This window comes from Rhinolophus ferrumequinum, chromosome 20 (assembly GCF_004115265.2).
Source record: "Rhinolophus ferrumequinum isolate MPI-CBG mRhiFer1 chromosome 20, mRhiFer1_v1.p, whole genome shotgun sequence".
NCBI classification, from domain to species: domain Eukaryota; kingdom Metazoa; phylum Chordata; class Mammalia; order Chiroptera; family Rhinolophidae; genus Rhinolophus; species Rhinolophus ferrumequinum.
This window is the reverse complement of record NC_046303.1, coordinates 12,886,646-12,904,330: the sequence shown is the minus strand read 5'-3', so window position 1 is coordinate 12,904,330 and position 17,685 is coordinate 12,886,646. Positions and strand designations below refer to the sequence as shown.

Genomic DNA, 17,685 nt, shown 5'->3' with positions numbered 1-17,685 from the left:
AATGTGTATTTCTTGTGGCAGAAAACGGCAGTAAAGGGTCTAGTTCAAATAAAAGCAGTATATTAGGACAATTTTTTGACAGATAGAATGGAAGTATCTTGAGAGGCTGCCTTTTTTCTATTTCGGACAAAGGTGTGTTGGCCACTGGCGGCTCTGTTTTTTGTACATCCCAAATGCTCTGCTATACTTATTTCCCAAATATGACTCTTGCCTCTGCCAGGAAATAGAGAGGGAGGGGATCAGCTCAGGTGGTGGTCTCCTTCATCATTTAAACACACTTATCCTGCAACATTGCCCCATAGGCCATGCGTGGGACAGAGGATGACAGCCCTGGAAGAGCAGAGGAGGTGAGAAGAGCAGCAGCGGGGAAAACTGCCCAGGATGACCTTTCCCTATGTCACTTGCTCTTGGTGTCTTCCCTCATGGACAGAGTTCTAGAGTCCATGGCTCCTTTGCCTGAACCTTCGGGGCTTCCTTTCCACTAGTTCACTCCTTTGGTACCTCCGGCAGCAAATCAGGCAGAACAATCAGAAAACATAGGGTTTGACTTTACATGCCTCAAAACAGGGACCCTTTCTCATTCATTGCTTCAACCTGACAGCCTAGCACAGTGTTTGGTTTAATGCAGATACACAAAAAAACTACACCAAACCAAACCAAAACAAAACATAAAAAACAAACTATGGTTGGGCAATGTGAATGAATACGATTATTCAGCAAAATGCAGTTTTGGAATAACCAGTTGATTTCATATTTCCCTGACTTCACTGGGATTAATCTTATAAAACAAACAATAAGGGAAAATTGGATTACACAAGGCCAGACATTTTTTCGGCTCTGCTATACTTATTTCCCAAGAACTGACTAGAAGTGGCATGTGCCAAAGAGAATTTCATTTTAGGAACGATCGGGGAAAGTGATTTAATTTAGAAAGCAAAAACATAAAACCTTTCATTCAAAGAAATCAAGCAGTGAAGGGGTTGTAATTTATATTTGTAAAACATCATAAAAGTAAAGAGTGACAGAAGTCAAACTACAAATCAAAGAAAGCCGCCTCTGATCTGGGTAATCTGAATACTTCCTAAAATAGACAGTAACTGAAATAACTCTCTTACCTTGTAATTATTCATGATTTCAGTTAACCATGGCTTAACCGACTTTAACATATCTTCTCGCAAGTACTTTTCAACTTTGGATCCATCATTAAAAGTCCGGTTTCCTACATGGATGGCTTGTCTCACTTCTGAGAGGGACAAAAATTTCCCAAAGTAACTGTGGTCCTCAGGTTCCTGGTAGAAGGGGACAGCAGAAAGATATTAGGGATAGAACTAGGTGGCAGAACAGCTAAAACTTGGGCAAAGCTTCAAATTTCTCATAATATAACATAGATGTGATATGACTATTATGTCTCCACCCAGAAAAGTTTACCTTGTGGGTTTTGAGATAATTTAAATTTTACTAACAACAAATCTGGATGAAACTCTCAGAGTCAACACCCAATTTGCAAATATTGGATTTTCCTTTTTGGAATCTTTTGCCATCTGTGACTCCAATTAACAGCCCCATTGGAGGTAAAGATAGGGAAACAGAAGAGGTGAGATTATCAAAATCAATTTGCTCCTTGTCGGAGGAGCTACGGAAAGAAGATCAAATGACCACATGAGGCCAGAGTGATGGCATGGTGGGTTACAAGCTGAGGACTTCTTTTCCATATTCTGTTTATTAAAACAACACACACAAAACTATCAGGTGACCATAATTTAAAGGGGAACATACAGAGTGTACAAACAGATGATACTTTAGGAAGGACATAAGACAAAAGAAAAGTTATCCATGAGTCTTATTTTAAAAAAAAATACTGCATAAAAGTCCCTGTAATATTCATTATACTAAAAGTTACCAAAGAACAAAAAACTGTTAGAGCTTGAGATCAACAATTTTGTGCATCATCAACAATTTTTGCTGTGACGATATTACTTTGAAACAAATCTAGTCAGAAATTTTGTTTCTCTCTTGATACCATGTGTTTTTCTCTTGGTAAAATCTAAATCCAAAACCACAAGGCTGGCAGATTCCACTGAAATTCACTTTATACTGACGGTATTTATAAAATAGTTCACAAATAAGACAATTTTACAAACAGAATGCATTGTCATATACACTAGACGAAGATTATACAATCCAAATGGCCACTTTGGCTCACTTTGTCTTCTTTGATTAATTCTACACAAAAGACATCAACTTTGGCCTACATTTATGAAAGAAACTACTTGAATACTTAGAGAAATACTCCAGAGGGCTCGAAGTGAGGCCCATGCTAAATGCATGAAACATCTTAAGTTAAAAGTAAGACAAAGCAAATATTTTCACAAAGGCTTTGGCAGTTTTGATTATCCAAGCTGTCTTAAGTACAGAACAAATAATGTGGGAATTTTTAAGAAACTCACTACAGGCTTGGAACTCTGGGACGTGATGCCCAGAACTGCAGGCCTGGCCTCTACCCTCCACAAAAGAACTTCTGTATAACAAGCTCGTTTGGGGAGACATTTTGTTAATCAGAGATTGTTTTGAGTTATCTGGAATATCACACATTCTCTGACCATTCTCAATGGTCAGATTATAATGTACACAACATTGGTGGTGGTGGTGGTGGTGTGTGTGTGTGGGGGGGGGGGGGGTTGGAATCCTACAGGTCAGTAGACCAAATAATGAAATACAGTTGGGGCATATTTGTCTAGTATAAAGTCAGCTATATTTCCCAAATCGGAGGAAGTCTGGCTTTGCCACAAGTTTTAAGCAACTACTGTCATGGTTTTATAAATGTCATTACCGTGCACTGTAAAATGTTATAGTATTTGGGACATCCTGTAGCATTCTGGAAGTAAGAAGGGTCGTTTGTTAAGTCACCATCTAGCAGTTTATCCATTACCTAGGTCGAGACAAAGGGGAGAAAGGAAGAAGGAAATCGTCAAGGTGGGCAAAAATACACAGGCATTTGTTGTTTCATTTATTCAATAACTTTTTCATTCTTGCATCGTTTCATTCACCGACCACTGATTGCACATCTTCTCTGTACAAGACACGGTCTTCAGCAATGGGGAAACAGCAGTGAACCAGACAGACCAAAAGTCCTCCCTCGTGGAGCTTATATTCTAGAGGGTGACAATAAACCAGCATCACTAGGTAAAATGTGCCGTAAGGTAGAGTGGTTTCAGTGCTGAGGAGAAAACTAAAAAGGAGAAGGGTAGTAAGAAGCGCCCCGGGTGCCTCTGGGCATATTGTGTGTGAATGTATTGGGCACTATAGAGACGAAGAAACAAAGGTCTCGCTTAAAAGGTGGCATTTGAATAAAACCTGATTGGAAGGGAGGAAGCGAGCCATGAAGACATCTAAGGCGAGAACATTCCAGGAGGAGGAAACGGCAAGCCCCAAAGTCCTGGCTGTGGCAGTGAGCCTTGTGGGGAAGGACTGCTACAACATGGGCCACTGACCACTCAGCCACAGCACGAGAGAGGACAGAGGATATGGACATACCTGCAGGTGCTTGGAGGTGGCAGGAGTTACCTTTGGACGTCTAACTTTAAAAAGCCAGTCACCAGCTGAGGGTGAGAGCAGTCTGCATGGTTGTGTGCTTTTCTCTAGCCACGTTTGGCTGCACAGAGGCAGACACGGAGTGGTAGAGAGATGCATTCAGCCAGGATGGTAGTTTGGCCAAAGGTGTGGATGGAAGTGCCAAAGGGGCACAGGCTAGGAATGTGTATAATGACTGGCCTTGGGTTTAAGCTGGGTAATCAGAGGAATTAAGACTTGGGAGGTCAGGGATCGCGAAGAGGTAGCATCAACGGACTGAAAGCCTGGGGCTACAGTACTGTTATTCGAGTTGGTACATTCACAGAAGTGAGCTGGAGGGTGGGCGGTGCAGATGTTTGCATCTGAGACTGTGGAGGGATTGTGGGCTTTTTTCTTTTCTTTCTTGGTCATGGGAATGAGTAGCTCAAGTAAAAAGGAGAAGATCGCTGCAAGAGAGGAAATGAAGGAAATGAGGGACCAAGTAGTACACGGATCATGCAATCACCAAAAATAATGACAAGAACGAGGCTGGAGAGGGTGACAGTGAGGCAGCGGCTACAATATTCTGAGGGTGAGAAGGAGTAAGGCAGGGGTTGGTGGGTCGATCACTACGAGAAGAAGTGGTGGGTGGTGTCAGGTGAGGACGTGAGAGTCAATGCTTACCACTTTAGCAGGGAGGGAACATGATCCGGAAGCAGCAACGAGGAACAAGGGGGACACTAACCCCACCTCTCAACCAAGTGATACAAAGTAGGGAAGAGGGAAAACAACCCCCACTGGAGAGGGCTGCAGGGGAAGCAGCAGCAGTAGGGGAGAAGCAGGATTGGGGTAGAGCAAGGACATGAAGGGAAAAGTCACAGAGAGATGGCACATTGGGGATTTTGGGGATGCAGACACTGAGTTGGAAGCGGCTCTTGTAAAAAGGATTTTAAGAAATGAATTCAGCACATTTTCAAAACCATCTAGTAAGTATGAATTTAGGTTTCTTATGAGGTAAGATATTAGTATCCTAATTGTCCAGGTGTGGAAACTGAGGCACATAGAGATTAAGTCACTTGCCAAGGACCCTTCACTTACAAGGTCAGGGGTGAGAGTCGAACTCAGGTCATGACTCCCCACTCTGCATGCTCAACCACACACACAGCAGCTCCCCAACAGTCAGACTGCAGTTGTCTCCTAGTTTTCAATTCTTTCTGGCCATGCTTTTGGGCTTCTTAGATTAGTTCTCTTTATCAAAGAGGAAGCAGCTTAATTTACTGAAGTCACTATGGCCCTGGGGTTAGGGACCAAGGATGAAAAGGATCATCGGTGTGGAAGTGTGGGGGTGGGTAGTACATATGCTTTAGCCAATGCCAGGGTAGGCCAGGGCCACTGCATCTGGCTGTGTAGACTGTGCACCACACGGGAACGCTTGGCTGGGGGGTGACATGGGGCAGAGGACCAGCCAAAGATCTTCTTGCCAGGCTGGGTAACCTGGCTCAGGGCTGTGCTTGGAGAAATGGCCACCTTTTATGCTCACACAATGGTGGCATCTGCTTGCCAAACCCTGAAGCCACAGGACTATGTCAGCTCAGAGGAGGTGTCTTTTTCTAATTTGGCCACCCAGAAGGGACAGTATAGGTTCACAAGAATCCTGAATGCACACGGCATTTTTGGAATTCATCTTTAGAAATTATCCTCAACACCAATGGGAATATAAATTCGACAGTTAAGAATGGATTTGATTTTCAGAAACAAAAATCATTTGCTGTCAAACAAATTAGGTAGGGGGTCAAGACCTGTGAAATCCAGTTTCTGGTCAAAACTTGTTTCATGAGGAGAACTCTGTGATCCAGAACACTGTCATGGTAAGGGAGGCAATACGGGACTAGACATGGGCCATTGTGCATCTTGCAGAATCTCTAAGAGGCCGCAGGAGTTTTACAGAATGCCTCATAATTACCACAGGAGAAATACTAGGTTGGAAATGGGGGAACAATCCTAGCCTTAGGCCTGCCAGTCTATTATGTGGCTTTTGGCGGTGGATGGCACCTCTCCAGGCCATAGCGTCCTCCTCAGTGAAATGTGGATATGCACATGTGTGTCAGGAGAGAAGATCTCTGAAGTTCCCTCCAGCTCGGAGTTACTGCTCTTTCATTAACTAAATCGTTCTAAGGGATCAGAGCACCAAACAGGTATGGAGGCCTGAGATGTTGACATTGGTTTTTTTTCTTAGGTTTCAGGATTTCTTGGAGTCTTCTACTGCAGACGTTGAAACACTTTTGACCCCACTACTTGCTGACTTTCCTGTTTTATCTATTTTCCTTGAAAAAGCAAAGGTCTTCATGTTTTAATTCATCGCTCAAGATATTGGACCAGTGGTTAGAGAGACACTGCATACTTCAAGGGTATTTTTGGTTTTTCTCTTTGTTTTTGGATGAATCTGGTTTGGGAAAGACCCTATTTAACCTCAGGGGCCATCTTCTCACTATCTCTGAATACACAAAATACCGGAACTTTTCAAGAGTGTCACTAAATCCTATGGCTGTTGCATTGTGCACCATGGCCATCTCTCTGCTTTCTTTATCCCTTTGGGCCTATCAAATATTCTTGCTCTTGACATTTTTAATCCCTGTGTCCTTCTTCAAAAACACATCAAATGTCTCACAGATTGGTCTCATGCAATGTAAAATTTGATATGAATTCTAAATTCTAAAGGTTTAGTCCTTTTTAAACCCTTTCTGTCTACCACAGCAGGTAGCCTAAAACCAGGCTTGAAAATACAGTCATTGCAAGTTGAAGAATGATCCTACAGGTCCTCGATAAGATCCCTCTTCGTTCACATTTACAATCACAAGAAATTCTGAATCCACACTCTGCAGCCACAGCAGGTGCCCTCACACAAAGAAAGGGGAGCCCGCTGGCCTCCGTCCTGGGGATGGCTCAGGGCTTACTGAACTCAATCCAGTTGCACAGCTGGCTGCTCTCAGAATTTATTAAGCCAGGACAGTCACTGCCGGGGGCGGGGATATCAGGTAGTGAGTGGCCCGGCACCCACTGGTACAATGGAGCATAACTTACAGTATCCCCCTTCTCCCTAAGCTTGTATGTCTCCTGTTTTGATCTGAACCAGCTGACCTGTGGTGCCTAGAAGACTATTGATATTGGGCCTCAGTCTTAATAACAATAATGTGTTAGGTAAAGTATTACAGGATGTGCTTTCAATAACAAAAAATCCAAGTCCTCAAAATTCAATCTTTGTCAAACGTGATGGTTCTATGGTAGAGGTGGCAAGAACCCCCTACGGGAGATTGTTTACACATGGTCTTTGCATTGGCAAACACACACAAACACAAAACCCAACCTCCTGTATTCTACTATTTGGTGTAGTCTTACATGTTAAATAACAACAAAAACAAAGGATGAAGACTACAGCCATATTACTGGAGTCTCAATTTCAATTTAAGAGGAGCCATGTGACAATATTTACAAACACCAACAGCTGTTTGTAAAAGTTTCAAATCACTACACGTTACCATCTTTGTTCCTGACACACAGGACCACGTGACATGTGTCACACACTGTGGTCACTTCTCCAGCTGAAACCCTGTGTGTGGTGGGTAGTACCCTTCCGGAGGGTGTAGAGCACGTGTTGAAGCATATGAGTCCACTTTCTAGGCTGCCTTTCTTCTGATTCCCTTATGATATAGGGTGTGCCCTTAGGGCTGCACAGCGCTTAGAGAAATCAAAACAGGACATGGAAGACACAGTTAGATAAACACCCTGAAGTGATCTCTGGTTGAAAACGTAGCGAATGTATGTCCCGAGAAACTCAGGCAGCTCTGTTTTTCTTGAGGAGCCACGCACCTCGCCTCCAAATCTTGGGCAGTGTGACAGATATACCTTCTCTACTAACAGCAAAAGCCCGAGAGCACCGGGTGCTCCGGTGACTCTCCTCAGACGGTTCTCATTCTCTAGGCAGCACAGGCCTCAGAACTCACTTCAAAGGCTGCAAACCACTTCTCCTCCTTGATGTATTTCACACACTCATCGCACTGCTTCTGGAAATACTTTCTCTGCTTCTCATCCAACAAGCCAATTTGGTACAGGAATGAGGCATAGCCCTTTACGATCTGAGGAGGAAAAGAGACAAACACAAATGCCACAGGGCGAGAAAGAGAGAAGTTAGGGAAGCCCATTGCTTGCTGACATAACTCTTTGTAATTTGTCAATGTCGTGCTGGAACTAGCCAAACAAGACAATTACACACACACACATCCACACACGCGCACACACACACCCACAACCCCCCGCCACATCACGTACCACAAAACACACAATACAAATACAACACATACAAACATATACAAAAAACACACACCACATACCACACACATACAAACATACAGCACACATACACACAACACACACATATATACAACACACACACATTACACACGTACCACCCACCACCCACTAACACACACACCATACACATACACACACTGCACAAACACACATCACAGATATACACAAAACACAGACAACACATACCACATAACACACACACACAAACATATACACTCAACACACATATACACACATGAACTCCTACACATGCCCGCACAGTTAACCTAGGCTGACATAGTAAGTTGACACCTTAAAGCATTTGGTAAAAACTAGAAGATTGAAATTATTAGACAGTCAACTGGGCAACAGTATTTCCCTTTAGCGGGTTAGGTCTCTAAGGTCAGAGGAGCCTCCATCTTCTTAAAGGGGATTTATTCTCCTTCAGGAACAAAATGGAGATGAAAAGCAGACACCTACCGACTCCGGATCAGAATATCCATCTCCAATAGCAATTCCTTTCAGGTTGATCTTCACCGACATCATGGGATTGAGCGTGTGGATATAGTGTGCAATGGCTGGCACATACTTCCCTGCGTACGACTGACAGAAGGGCAGATGTTAAAAGGAGTCATCACACATGTGTGCCAATAAAATTGTGTGTTTAAGCTCATGAGAACAACAATCAAACAGCAGTTTCTCCACAGGAGTCTGACTTAACCGCACACTGAAAATTCCATAATAGCAAAGAGCTCTGTCTTTCACTCCTTTTGCCATCCCAAGTAGCAGCACGTGACATGCAAGTCACCAGTTAGGTGCACAAAAAATAATAAGTGAACATTCTAATTTCCTTCCAAAAAAAAAAAACAAAAAAACCCCACAAACATGTACCAGTGAACACAATTCTGGTAAGCCCATCCATAGGGCTTTTCTTACCAGAAAGTTCCATTATTAAAAAAGAAAATAAAAATCTCAAGGCCAAAATTAAGATTTCAAAACCTGTATAATGCTGCAAACTTTGAAATCAACATGTACTGAAGGCAAAGGAAAAGGGAAATAATATTTCTTGGCCACTAAAATTGTCACTTGAACTTGCCTCTGTTTCCTAGTACAGGGTTCTTTTGCAGTTTCAAAAGATTTTGTGGACACAACCATCAGAATAATAACCCAGCTTTTAGATTGTGCTGGCAAAACTACTATTAGTTCAGTATATTTAAAAATCATTTTGTATTTTTTCCATTAAAAATTTGCCTTCTTGGGGCAGCTGGTTGGCTCAGTTGGTTAGGGCTCAGTGCTTATGACACCAAGGTCACCAGTTTGATTCCCACATAGGCCAGTGAGCTGTGCCCTCCACAACTAGATTGAAAATGACTTGGAGCTGATGGGTCCTGGAAAAGCACACTGTTCCCCAACGTTCCCCAATAAAAATAAAAATAAAAAGTTGCCTTCTTAACACCTCCACTTGTATTTTTAATATTAAATTTCATATGTTCAAAACGAAGCTCCAATCCCCAAGCCCTCCTTGCAGCCTCCCTTTCAATTAATGTTAGCTCTGCTCTTCTAACTGGTTAGACCAAAAATCTTGGCCTACAAAAGTCCACAAAAGTGGACTTACCCCACAAAAGTCCATCAGTGAATCTTATCAATTCAACCTATTCCATCACCCATGTCCAGAATCCAGTGTTTTCTCCCATCCCCACTTCATCACCTTGCTCCAGGTACGATCATCTCTCACCTGGATTATTGCAGGAGCCTCCTAACTGGCCCCCTGCTTTGACCCTCATCCTTGTCCGTCTATTTTCAAGACAGCCTGTTAAACCATAAATCAGATCATGCCAGTCTTCTGCTCAAACCCTCTAGTGACTTCCTCTCTCCCTTAAAGTAAAGTGCTTTTTCTGAGACATAGGGGCTGACAAGATCTGGTTACTCCACTCACATTGCCCTTTACTACCTTCTTGCTCAGTCCTCTCCAGCCCCTCTTGGACCACAGCTGTAACTGTGATCTGTCCCGGTCTTCCCACCAGGGCCTTTGCATTAGCTCTTCCCACCTCCTGGAATGCTCTCCCCCAGATCTCCCTCACTTCCTTAAGGGAAGCCTTCTGAGGGATGTCATCCCTGGCCACCCTGTATAAAATTTTCATTTTTCTTCTTCCTCTTCTTCTTCCTCCTCTTCCTCCTCTACTTCTTCTTCCCCTCCCTCTCCTCCTTTTTTAAAAAATATTTTCTATGCCCCTTCTCTCCTTTTCCGTCCTAATCCTTATCACTCTCTAGCACACTTTTACTTATTTATCTTGAATTGTTATTGCCCTACCCAGACGAGAGTGGAAGATCCCTGAACACAGGGACATCTGTCTGTTTTTGTTTCTTAGTGTATTCCCTGTGTGTGGTGCTGTTTATTTGTTAATGCTTAATAAATAGTTGTTGAATAAATGAATCTTGAATTCGCCTACACGCATTTGAAAAACAGCAATGCATATATGTTCAAAATGGACTAGAGGCATCACGTGGGTACATTCGAGTCTGCAGACCCTTCGCAATATTTCCAAGGCTCTCTGGGGGTCTGTAGTTCAAAGACTGGGAAGCCCCGAGAAAACTCATTTATTCCACAGCATAATCATATGCTGAAGATATCGTTATTCCCATTGCACTATGAAGACGCTGGGGCTCAGAGAGGTTCAGGGGTAGAGCGAGAATTAAACTTGGTCTGACCCTTTCCAAAACAAAACTCCTTCCAAGTCAGGATAAAAAATGTAATTTACGTTAATTTATACAAAATCTTCTAGCTGATGCAGCCCTCATGTGCAATAATAATTATTTAGGCAAAGTACTGAATCAAAGCAATTTATCTATTCATACTCATGAACACATTTTAGCTTCCTTGTGATAATATAAAGATGTGTTTACATGTCTGAAATTTGGTTTGTTGCATAATTGTGCTATATATTCTCTCATTAAGCACAAAAGTGAACATTTATCAAATAAAACTTCTGTAAGATGACCCCACCAAAAGCAAATTTCCTTGTGTAATCATTTTACTGGTAAAGATGTATTATATAACCTTCATTCTATAATGGTTTATCGGGCAATTCTTCTGTCAAAGGCATTATGATAAATACTTGAGGAGACACAAAAAGGAATAAAGTACAACACATGTAACGTTCACAATTTCTTTTGAAAACACATTATGGAAAACTCAACTCAGAAGTGATAGGGAACAGTTTACCATTTCATGGATTATTATGCCCACAATGTGTACACTGCCCGGCACATAGTAGGTATATAAAAATATATTTGATTAATGAATGGCTTATCTGACATTACTTCTAAACATTTTTTCTCTACTGGAAATTAGTACACACGCTTAAAAGTATATTGTCCAGTGTTATCATCACTCAAGTTGTCTTGTTATAAAGCCTGGCAATAAAACACCTCTCTCGTCTCCTTTTTTTTTTTTTCCCCTGAGCTGGAAGGGTGTGTACTTTAAGTTGCTGTATAGGTAGTGATGACAAACTTAAGCGAAAACAGCCACATTTTTATGGCACCGTCCTGCTGTGCGCATCGTGTGTATCTGGGATATATCCAGGCAGGAAATTAAGAAGAAACACCCATTCAATTTCCGAGTATCGACTATGAAACAGGCTATTCCACCTACTTTCATTTGAGCCAATTTCAGGTTAACATTATCTTCCTACGTTTTAAAAGGATGAAAACATGGGTCTGTGCATTTCAGTCACGTGCTTCGCTGGAATTCTGTCTAGGCCTGGCTGCCTCCACACCTCCCATGTCTCACAGCAAATCACATTTCAGTCAATAGTCCTGGAACAGACTATGGGTTTCTGGTTCCTCAAGCTGGGGTCCAACCTTGGGGTTTTCCACTACATGTGTGCTAACCTGACCATTTATGGAAAACAAGACAATAAGAAGAGTAGCTGTTGACAGCATCCCAAACACATTCCTCAACGTTCAGTGCACATTTGCTAACCTAACAATAATGATGTTTACCTCACTATTTGCTTTCTAATGACGATCACACACTTCCTTGCCTGTGTCAGTGTGACAAATCCTTCACTGCCATTTTCATTACTCATTCCATTGGTTGAGTGACTCAGGCTGCTGTTACACAGTAGACAATTATAGGATTATTTTATGGAGAACAGACACCGAGAAGTTATAGTGAAATTTCAATTATTTTCGCTCTCCTTGTTGACACATATTTCTCTCTCGCGCTCTCTCTCTCTTGTTTTTGCAAGCTCAGACTTGTTTATTCTTCCTCAATTTTACGATTCTCAGACCACCACGAGCACATTAAAAGACAATGAGACAATAAATCAAGTACGTGTTATTTTACTCAATTTTTCCTTTCCTGGAAATGTTTTAAAAAGACTAGAACTCCTTATTTGGGGGGAGGGGGAGAATTTATGTGTGCTTGTCCGATGTATCAGAAATGGACTAAATGGCCCCTATGGACTTATAACAGTGATCCTGTAGTTTTATGAACTCTTGTTTCTTTTGTTCTGAATTCTGCCCGTAACAAGGACGAACGCAACCACCACCACAACCGTCAGCCCTGCGGCTCCTCTGATCTCTCGCTGGTGTTCACCAATGTGGGCAGCACCTGGCCGGTGGAGCTCCCGAAGTCTGTGAATTAACACTAACCTTCTCCCATCAGATCAGACCGTGGCCTCGTAAAAACTCAGAACGGCATCACAGCGATTGTAAAAGGAAAGGAGAAAAGCATGGCCAGGCCACGTAGTATTTTAGAATTCAGCAGTGAACTTCAAATGAGGAACTCAGCCGTAGAAACATATTTATCTAACACAATCATTCCAACTAGGTTAGCCATCAACACATCAGGATTTTAGTCTGCCCTTAGTATTCCTTTCTACTATTTAAAGAGGCTTCAAGCTGCAATTTCCAACATAGTTCTGGTTTGGTTCATTTTCCCATAGTGATCATATTTTGAGATCGCCTCTGAGAAGAAGGACCAGAGATATTGGGGTGTGTTTGCATCTGCTTGTATTTGCTGGAGCTTAAAGAAGCAATAAAACTCCAGTTTTCTTTCTTATATCAGAAGATCTCAAAAGTCAGCTCTTAATCTTTTATTTCCCCCACGAGAATTAAAGGTCTCAACATCACAATTGCACAGTGGTTTTGAATCTTGGTCTGCAATCTTTCTGAGTTCCTAAATGATGCCTGGAACAGCCTAATGGAAATCACATTAAGAGCATATTGTACTTGTAAAAATAGTCTAGAGAGAATGTAATGCTTGGTTAATTATCCAGATGTGTAAAAGCACAATGAAATTGGACTTAAAGAAACTTGTAATCGTGTATTCTGTCTGAATCTCTCCTTTCTTACATGTTTCAACAATATTCATAGCAAACTTACTACACCCCGGCCACCCAGTGACTTTTAAGGAAGGAAAAAGGATTTCGTATCTAAAATCAAGCTTCAGTCAGCTCCTCCAGAAGAAAAAAAAAAATCGTGTCAGAAAATAATACTATAATGGAAACAATGTCCTCTTACAGAAATTTCACATATGTTAGCAGCTACTATTGTTTAAGCTTCTCTCAGTGGTCTACAATTTCTTACTAAAGTTTAGTTTTTAAAAAGAATGCAGTTATTTTCATTCTCTGCTGTGCTTCTAAGTATACATTTTATGGTGAAACATGCAGAAACTTTATGGGTGACAATGAGCAATGGCCTTTGAAATGAGCCACACCTAAACCCGGACTCCACGTGTCACTATCCACAGACCCTAATTCCTAACATCTGTCTGGCAAGTGGGGAAGGGGGCATTGTCCACTCCACTCATGGCACTGGATTGAGGATGGTCAAAGTCATTTTGTGTCCTTTTGCCGGCTCTGCCCCCACTCCCTCAGCCACTCTGGCTGGAGCTGGCATGAATGTCTCTTTGAAGAACTCTCTATGGGGCTGATGAGAACTCCCTCATGTCCCCAGACGGAGACAAGGTGAGCCGCCCTCTGGAGAAAGTCATACCAGTGCAGTGTCCTCTAGCTGTCCTCCAAAGCACAGACAACGGTGGAGCCACCCCAATTTACAAGGGTGGTTAGAGGGAAGAAGGAAATAGTCCTTGAAAAGAATTTTATACACACATTGAAAAACCACAAAAACTGGTGAAAAGCCTATGTTTAATGGAGTAACACAGGAAGCAGCGGCCAAGAGGACGGGATTAAGCTAGGGAGACCTTGACTTCATCTGGCCTCCGGGTAGAATCTTACTTCACTTGCACCATTATTTTCACTAAGGAGAGAAGAGGTGTGGCCTTAAAATGGCCAGTTCAGAAAATTAATGAATGGGGAAAGCCAAAAGCTGGAACTTCAGTGTTGTGGTAATCTGTACAACTTCCTAGACATTTCCAGACCATGCGTCATCTAATTTCAAGACCACACTGCTGCAATTAAAAGAAAAAATATGGCTTCTAACATGAATGTGACTTTACCCTAACATCCATTTCTCTTGAATATGAGCTTAGAAAGAAACACAGAATCAATAGGAATAGATGAATATAAGAAAAACATTTCGATCTGTACCAAACTTTTAGTCACGTAAATTTATGCAAAGGTATGTGCTACCTTCCAAATGACTTATTTTTATTTTGTATTGAGAGGATGTGCCTTTAATGTTTTTTTTTAAATCAATGACAAACATAGGTGAAAAAGATGCACTCCCCCAAATGACCTGGTGCCAATTTTGGAGAAACCTAGCTTGAAGCCAGGTGATTCAGCCACATGAATAAACCCTTTTGTTTGAAGAGACTACAATTTGACTTTTAAATAAAGACAATGAATGTGCTGGGCCACAGTCAATAAATTGAGTCCTTTCTTTGCTCACTGTAGATAGAATTCAGAATGGTGAAGCTGCATAATAGATTTCACTTAAGCATTTCCTGTCCCCAACCTAGACATCTCATCTAAGCACGTACCTTTTGTGTCACCATGTTGCTTGGCCCAGCATGGTAGGCCACTTCAGACAAAGCTTCTAATGACTTCTGATTTAGTCACGTGCTTTTCCATGCAACTAAAGAATCAGTAAATATGTGTTGCTTCGACCTAGATATGCTATCCAAAAGCCTAAAACCCAATTTGCAAACATTTCCATATGCCCCTGTTCAATTTTTCAGGTTGCAGCTTAAAACTTAACTTTTCTAATATTATACTCATTAAATAGTCACAGATCTATTTTTAAAGGTTAAAAGGAAATATTGGCAAGACAGATGAGCATAACCAAAACTAGACATTTGTCATGAGCTCAAGAGTTACAGCAGCTTGAATGTTATCTAATAAAATTCAGCAAGTTCCAAACTTTTGAAAATAATTGCATTCCAAGGCCTTCAAGCCTTTACAGCATTTGAAACTTGCATTTATTTATTCCATAAAACTTTATGATCAAAGCCAAGTCTCTATGATTAAAACTAAGCCTTGGCCAGAGAGACAGAAACATCCAAGAAGTTAGGGAACTTCTTTTCTGTTTGTGTAAAGTTGACAACCCTTAGAGATTCTGCACAAAATATGGAAGGGAAGTTTGACCCCCTTCTACAGAAAGTGGATCTGTTCTGCGGGAAGAGGCAGGTCTTGGAGATGGTGCAGTTGTGAGGAGAGAGGACCCAGGCTCCAGGTGGCATCTCCACCAGCGGGGTTACCGTCCTTGACCAGTCCCTTCATAGTTGTTGGGCTCTGGAGTCTGGCTAAGCTTAGGTGCCAATCCGGGCTGGGGGATATCAGTAAGGCCTACCTAACCTCTCTAAGCCTCAGTCATTTCGTCTGTAAAATGGGGATGATAACAACAGTGTCAGCTTCATACGGTAGCTTGAGGATTAAACCAGGTAATGCATGCAACAGTGCTTAGTATCATGCTGTCTTACGATCCATTCTCAATAAATATTCTCAAATAGGACCTACAAACAAAACAAGTGAACTCAATACCACTGAAGGCCCCCTTCTGGCTACCGCATTCAATGACCACAGGGTTGGGCTAATGGGGTCGGCATTCATAAAATGCGTGCAGGCCGATGGCTACAGTGGTTCTCCCATCCCACATCAGATGTCACCCCTCTACTTGTATCTCAGTGCTTGGAATTCCCAGTGACAAGTATCTTTTTATGGCTTAGGCTCTGGCCTCTATTCAAATACAAGTCTGTTGGGAGTAAGTTTAATTGATCAAGAAAAGGAAGGCTAGGGGTGGGAGGTAGGGCACTGGATGGCCCTGGAATATAAAGGAGTAGAAAGGAGAGTCCTCAGGGCCTGGGAAGTAGCGCAGGGGGAAGGGCCATGGACGGGAAATGAAAAGAAGCTGGAGGGAAATATCATCCGTATTTCAATTTTATCTAGCAACAGCCTTGCATGAAGCCACTATACAGCATTCATTAAACACTGTGCTTAGTATTGTATGAAACAAATTAAACAAACGTGGCTCTCACCTACTGGGAGCACGCCACCGGAACCCAGTGAACCACGGTGATTTCAATAAAGGCTGTCAGACTCCGTGATCCCAGCAGGACTCTGCTCATGCAAATGAAGATAAAGTATCCTATTAAGCTCAATAATTTTTAAATAGCTTCAAAGTTCTGCCTTTATTGGACCCTCAAATTAACCACGGTTGCAAAACTGCTTCTCAGGAGAGAAGGCCCCTTCCTGCTGATCAGGAAGAGATGTCCGGTTTTAACCGCATGCCCTGCCATTTTGGAAGAGCTCCCATTCATTGTCACAACCTACCGTAAGCGCTGACTCTTTCCCGGGACTGGACATACAGCCACATGCTCAGAGAACAATGGGCAGTCCCCTTTGCTCCTGTGACCTCCCGGCCTTCCACGGAGGGCTGTTTTGCTTTAACTTCTAGCAGGGCCCATGTACACTTGAGAGGATTCTAAAGTGTGTCTGTACCTTAAGAACAAGAGCAATCTCTCTAATAGTTACTGGCTCGGAGAGGATAACACTTATAAAGAAAGTTAATTATGTGAATTAAACACAGCTTGTTTCTCTTTTTGAAGTCCTTTTTTTTTTTTTTTTTCATGCCTGGAGGAGAGTGATTTACAGACACATTTGTCTCTCTTTAGAGGAAAATTAATTCCAGTTGCTGTTCTGGGCAGAAATGGAGAGAAAGCAGTTTTTGCTTCTCTCTTGCACTGAGGGCAGGCCCACATGATGGCTCTGGCTGTGAGCTGGCCATGGTTTCCAGGGCCGTGGCGACGGGCCTGGGGTGGGTTCTGACACATTTTGCTGCTATCCGACTTCTAAGCTCCACGGTCATCTCTTAGATGAAGCGAATTACATGTTTCAAAGATGATTTCAGGATAACAGGGGAGACAATGCCACATCCACAAACAGGTGAGCAGAGCTTTCCAAACAGTCCAGCTCAGCGCCTTTCTACATGCATTAGGCCAAATGCTTTGGAGCCATAATATATGAACCCAGTATTGCAACAGGAGTGGTAATAACAGTCAGCAGGTGTTGGGGACTCCCCACGGCCAGTCAGTCCTCTAAATATTGGAGGAGGATTATCGAATTTAACACTCAAAACAAGCCTATGCAGCAGGTAATATTATTACTTCTAGACTCCCTTCCACAAAGTCGGGGAGCTGAACCGCGGCTCCAGACCCTTTCAGTATCAGGTTTCCCTCATTCATAGCACACAGATGTGAAGGATATTTAGGTCCAGTACATTTGCACTGAAAAGCAGAAAACCATTTCTTGGTTTCCGTATTTATTTCTCAAGGATGATTCTACAAATCAAGTGGCAGTATTTGTTCAGTCTCCCTAAGAGTGCGAG

The 17,685-nt window shown here is 42.3% G+C and overlaps 1 protein-coding gene across 3 annotated transcripts in view; it reads right to left on the bottom strand.

Moving 5' to 3' along the window:
• The window catches only part of CPVL (carboxypeptidase vitellogenic like), a 113,662-nt gene that overhangs the window by 41,451 nt on the left and 54,526 nt on the right, over nucleotides 1-17,685 (bottom strand). For all 3 annotated transcript variants that reach the window (XM_033088525.1, XM_033088526.1, XM_033088524.1), the window contains exons 8-11: nucleotides 8,377-8,499; nucleotides 7,551-7,682; nucleotides 2,831-2,929; nucleotides 1,116-1,289 (exon numbers count right to left, since the gene is read on the bottom strand). In XM_033088525.1, coding sequence (XP_032944416.1) covers nucleotides 1,116-1,289; nucleotides 2,831-2,929; nucleotides 7,551-7,682; nucleotides 8,377-8,499 — 528 coding nt within the window. The remainder of the gene's footprint in view (nucleotides 1-1,115; nucleotides 1,290-2,830; nucleotides 2,930-7,550; nucleotides 7,683-8,376; nucleotides 8,500-17,685) is intronic.